Genomic DNA, 5,804 nt, shown 5'->3' with positions numbered 1-5,804 from the left:
AAATTCACCCTTTAAAGACCGTATGTGTGGCATATAGTGACACGGTTTGGTAATGGGGTAACAGCGTGGCTGCACATGCGGGCCTAACCACTGTTGCGTTCGCAGGATTTGTTATTTCTTAGGCACAATAGCATACACAGCCAGAGAATTTGACATGCAAAATAACTTAACTTTGGTGCAACGTGGCAGTTAACTTAATTGTCAATCTGGGAAAATGAGGCGGCATTGGACTGAGTTTGCGAGCTAGGTAACGTTGGACTTCAATAGCTAACGTTCGTTTTTTGGCGTTGTATTTTTGACGGACGTTTCCATGTTTTGCGTGTTCCCTTATTATTAGTAACTGGTGTACATCTTATAATAATCACTAGTTATGATTCGGACAACATGGTTTTTCTTTGCAGTGAAATTCACTTTGTCACAACAGGTTGCAGTTGTCAGGCAAACGTTAATCTGACCACTGTATTGGTAATTTAGTTACATCACATAGATACATATGGCGAGGTTAAATTAAGTTTTTGTATCTGACAGTATCACGTCCAATGACTGTACTAAACCCTAGTATACAAAGTCCTAGACCACTCTTGTAATCATACATTTTTACAGCCACAGTAATTAAGAATTCCTACTTTGCCGTTGGGTTTATCTAACATTTGAATGTCCATGTTTTCAAGTAATCAGGCATAATGACGAACACAAGAGGCAAGAGGAGGGGGACGAGGTACATGTTCAGCAGGGCCTTCCGCAAGCATGGTGAGTTCATATCAGAAAGACTGCAGATGAAATGTCTCGTTAGGTCATTACAATTTCTGAGTTATTTGAAGTAAAGAACTCGAGATTAGGGGTGTTGCTGGCATGATCCACAGCTGAGTAGCCCTCATTAGTTACTCCAAGCCCATTTTCGAATTGTTGTTTTGTTTGGTGGTGAGGAATCAATGTACTTTGTTCCTCAGGTCCCATTCCCCTGTCCACGTACATGCGTATCTACAGGAAGGGCGATATCGTTGACATCAAGGTAGGGTTTGTTCCACCTTTTCCAGGTTTCACTAACCAGGTTTCCATCTATTTCATGCTGATGAAATGCCTGACGCATGAAAGTCACCATCAGGCTGACACCAGAACAATTTTATAAATGCAGACACAATTTGTGCCTTCTTTAGGTTGGAATCTTTTTGTGTCAAATAAATAATGCAAAAAATGGCAATGGAAACATGTTAGTGTGCATATATTGATATAATAACTCATATCGAAGTACATTTGTAGTCATGCAATGATATGGTGTGGACCTCCCATTACGATTCGGAAACCATGCAGTTTATTAGGCTCAGAATAAATGTTTTTGATTAACTTCACAGGGTGGTGAATGTGCAAGGTGATGAACTTGATGCTTCTGTCCAATAATTATCCAGGGTCTTATTCAGGTGACATGATTGATGCTTGGCTGCTGTTTGACAAATACATACAAATGACATCGCTTTCATCTATAATAATCTCATAATGTAGATAGTTTCAGGTAGGCTATCTGTGAGCTGTTGGTTAAAGATAGTGGTCACATTTTCTATATAATGCAATAGGTTTTGTGCTATTGAGAATGCAATGGAAACACATTTGACTTGTATTTTTCATTTTTCCGTATGTTTGAACTTGGGTTGTTGGAGACCAGCACAACACAAAATTCCCTGCAATTGTAGGTCATGGCATAGCACAGCACAAGTTCCAGCAAAATTAAGGCTGTATAGAATTTCAAAAACATTACAATACATTTCACAACGCATTGTGTGCCCTCAGGCCACTACTCTACTACCACCTATCTACAACACAAAGTCTGTGTAGGTGTGTCCCTGCTGTACCATAAGGTGTGTTATATTTTTTCAGATTGTATTGCTTGCGTGCGATACTTGACGTGGAATAGAGTTCCATGTAGTACTAGATGTGCCTCCCGTAGTCTGTTCTGGACTTGGGGACTGTAAAGAGACCTCTGGTGCAGGTTTTTGAATATTCACATGAAAATCAGTTGCAAATTGGATGGAAACCTGGCTATTGGTAGTGACTGCAGCGTAACTAAATTAGTTATATTTTGGACTTCACCAAAACCCAACTCTTAAGATTGTGAATGTCTCCACCAGGGTACAGGTACCATCCAGAAGGGAATGCCTCACAAGTGCTACCACGGCAAGACGGGCAGAGTCTACAACGTAACCCAACATGCTGTCGGCATCATTGTCAACAAGCAGGTCAAGTAAGTATGGCAATGTATGGTGGATTGGTCAGTATCGGTTTCCTTTCCAGCGTGGTCATGTTTTAGGTCTTTCATAAAGGGAATGGATGTGCCCTGCCGGTATCTTTGTAATGGAAGGTTAATGTTGCAGAAGTATGATTGCTGCCGATCTCAAAACCCCACCTTCACTTTGCCACCCGGGCCGTCCTATGTCCTAAGTGGTCATTCACGTGGGGGACAGTATTTGTACTTCAGCACCTTGGCCAAGCACCTACCGTATGTTTGAACTTGGGTTGTTGAAGGAGACACAAGAAAAACCATTTGCAGGCCATGGCATAACACACATCTTTCTTTCACCATTTGGAAGCGTTATGTTTTCTGATAAGTCAGGGTCTCAATTACGCTGCTTACATCCATCTTGTGACCAGTAGCCTTTTGTATGTTGTGCTGACCACATCCCTGATTTATTTCCAAGCTGAAAACGTGTCCCCTTCTCTCTGTAGAGGTAAGATCCTTGCCAAGAGGATCAACGTACGTATTGAGCACGTGAAGCACTCTAAGAGCAGGGACAGCTTCCTGCAGCGCGTCAAGGAGAACGAGAAGAGGAAAGTGGAGGCCAAGCAGAAGGGCACCTGGGTGGAGCTGAAACGGCAGGTATGGAGAGCACATTTACCTGGGCCGTTGTCAGTAGTGTTTTAACAGGCTGTACATCCTATAGCTCTCTAGGACCAGCCTTGTTGGTCACTATTCTATGTAACTTAACATTCCAGATTGAAGATATAAAAAGGACATCAACACATCTAGTGGAATGTTTTGATTGTTTGACGCATTCTGTAATGGTATTTCAGCCATGTCATCATTTCTGATAGTCCTTTGAATTGTGTACCCACATATAAATGTATGCACACATGACTAAGTATTTTAGGATAAATGGCTATTTTTATTTAACCTTTATTTAATTATTTTTTTATTTGTAGTGGCATCTCATCTGTGCATTTGTCCTTTCCTCATCTCCCCCTGCAGCCCACTGCTCCCCGTGATGCCCGCTTTGTCAGCACCAAGGGCAATGAGCCCCAGCTGCTGGAGCCCATCCCCTATGAGTTCATGGCATAACTATGCTGACCAAAATAAAACTGTTTCTGCACAGATTTATGTGAGCTTGAGTCTTATGTACACTAACATGCAGGGATGTTGGTAACTTCTGTGTCTAAAACGACCTAATGGAAACGGAGATGGTTCAGGGCAGGGGGAGAACTGACCCTTATGTGATACCTTGAGTTATGTAGGTGCTGTCCAGGGAGACTTAGGTTGCAGCTGTCGTTCAATGATTGTCTTTCATTGATCACTCGTAGGGAAGTGAAATGCGATTTCTATTTCACCGGCAAACAACTCCAAGCACAGCAGTCTCAATTTATACGCACATCTTTTACTCAACCCACTTCAGGCACTCTACACTTGCATTTGAGTTGACGTTAATGTGAAGTGTTTTGACACTTTAAAATGTGAGTGCTGTCCATTGTCAAAAAATAAAGAACATCTGGGTGTATGTTATTAAAATGGGTTGGTTGTGTTGCAAATATGTCAATGTTCAAGGTAGACCTTTTCAAAATGTACATTTCTGAACTCTTTCTTAACTGTACTTCCTAGAAATAACTGCTAGTACACCAATCAGGCCAGCAGGTGGCAATGTGCACCAGGGTAAGTGCCTTCCTCTAGGAGCTGATCCTTGGATTATTTATTACTATGAATCCCCCTTCGCTACTCTTCCTGGGATCCAGCAAAGTTAAGGCTTCATACAATTTAAAAAACATTACAATACATTTCACAGCACATTGTGTGCCCTCAGGCTATTATTCTAATACTACATATCTACAACAGTCCACGTCTCCACAGTTCCAGAAGGTGTATTTATCTTTAGCTTTTATCTGATTTTACTTATGAGTTACTTGATGTGGAATAGCATTCCATGTAGTACATTTGTCATTGTTTCATAGTACAGTTTGAATGATTGAATGCCCAGGCTCCTATAAAATTGTCAATGGTCATAGACTGCTACTGAGAATACATCTGAAAAAGCTATACCCTGTAAATGTTGATTGTGTCCGATCAGATTTAGATGCATTTGAGAGCAGTGAGCCCTTAAATGTCCTTCAAGTACAATCACAACAGGCTGGTGTTCAGTCTTTAGTGTAAAGTACATCATTCTTCATTCAAGTGTTACATCTCTTTTCTGGTGGTGTAGCCATGCCTGTTATGTGTGTGTGTCATGTGGTACTGTTTGACTGTGTACTTTGTGTGTAGGGAGGAGGGACTACCCCTGTCCTATCTTGACTTGTGCTGTTTAATCAGCAGAGCCTGAATGGCTGACTGGGTATCTGACATATGTTATCGCATCCTACCTCAGTTCTTTACCCAATATTTACTCCAATTAGGACCAGTTTACTGAGATAGTAGCAGCAGCTGGGAGAGAGAGCATGAACTGACGCTATCAGGTAATGAGCCATATCGTGAATGTATATGAAAATGTATCACTTTCTTTATAGAAATGTCATGCTTGATGAGTGTTGTCTATCTGAATATCATTCTAGTTCTGTGGTATGTCCTGTGTCGTTGCATTTTTGAAAATGCCTCTATTCCCCCCCCCCCCCGCCCCCGATTCTTTTAAAATTATAAAGGCAGACCAATATATTTTTTCCACTAATGGTCTTTTGACCCATCAGATCTGTTGCCCATAATTGGGCAAAAGATATGAATTTGTCTGCCTGTGTAAATGCAGCCTATTAGTGTTCCCATTGGTGGGATACTATCCCTCATAAAGACCTCAAACCTACAGCCCCTGTTACCCATGTCTGTCTTCATAAAGGCAGAAGATAACTGGTGGAACAATTGTCCAACAAGCTGAATGAATACAATCTGGGGTTACACCCAAAATCAATGTGATCAATCAGTAGCGGACATCCAAATCCCTGGTTATTGATCAGTATAGACTGCGTTGAGGCCTGGGTGCTTAGATAACTGCCTATATTGTTGGGCACCTACCGTTTCACCTATGGAGCTTCCTTTAAATATAGTCATATCTGTACCGTCAGACAGAACAAGGATATGAAAGAGTACGAAAGAAGGAAACATAATGAAACTGTGTGAATCTGCTCTCACAGACAGAATGGGCCTTCATCTGGAGTGCTGACTCATGTAAGTTAGTGATTGAAGGAGGAAAAAGTAAACAGTCTGAGAGGAAAAGAGCGAGGGAGGGAGGAGAGAGAGAAAGGAGGGGTGGTGTGGAACGGGACTTGTGGATAAAAGCCATGGATCACTATGGGCTCCTTAATCACACACGTTCGACACACAGATTGAGGCTGTCAACTCAGCCAGCAGCCCAGAGCAGCCATATCGACCTTGTGTGTCACACATTAACCACTCACACCACTGGTGGAGGCAGGAGAGCAGAAGCTGTATGGGATGATAATAACGACAGACATCAGACTGTCTCTCTCTTTCTATCCACAATGTTTCCATGAGTTCATGTTGTTCTCACACACTTGTCAACCCTTCTTGTTCCACCTCTCTCTCTCTGTTTTTCTTTGTCTCT

The 5,804-nt window shown here is 41.8% G+C and overlaps 1 protein-coding gene across 1 annotated transcript; it reads left to right on the top strand.

Moving 5' to 3' along the window:
* Positions 1–672: 672 nt before the first annotated feature.
* Positions 673–3,363, top strand: rpl21 (ribosomal protein L21). Its single transcript, XM_021620286.3, has 5 exons — positions 673–750; positions 951–1,012; positions 2,124–2,236; positions 2,719–2,869; positions 3,239–3,363. Exons 1-5 carry the CDS (start codon positions 684–686, stop codon positions 3,326–3,328), a joined length of 483 nt encoding a protein of 160 aa, XP_021475961.1. The 5' UTR covers positions 673–683; the 3' UTR covers positions 3,329–3,363.
* The last annotated feature ends 2,441 nt before the right edge of the window (positions 3,364–5,804 follow it).

This window comes from Oncorhynchus mykiss, chromosome 11, assembly GCF_057628025.1.
Source record: "Oncorhynchus mykiss isolate SJ-2025 chromosome 11, ASM5762802v1, whole genome shotgun sequence".
Classification (NCBI taxonomy): domain Eukaryota; kingdom Metazoa; phylum Chordata; class Actinopteri; order Salmoniformes; family Salmonidae; genus Oncorhynchus; species Oncorhynchus mykiss.
This window is presented reverse-complemented; position numbering and strand designations above follow the sequence as displayed.

Coding starts and splice junctions, on each gene's coding strand:
- rpl21 (XM_021620286.3), top strand. CDS start 684: ATGACGAACACAAGAGGCAAGAGGAGGGGGACGAGGTACATGTTCAGC. Junction 2,237..2,718: donor ATTGTCAACAAGCAGGTCAA/GTAAGTATGGCA, acceptor TTCTCTCTGTAG/AGGTAAGATCCTTGCCAAGA. Junction 2,870..3,238: donor GGGTGGAGCTGAAACGGCAG/GTATGGAGAGCA, acceptor CTCCCCCTGCAG/CCCACTGCTCCCCGTGATGC.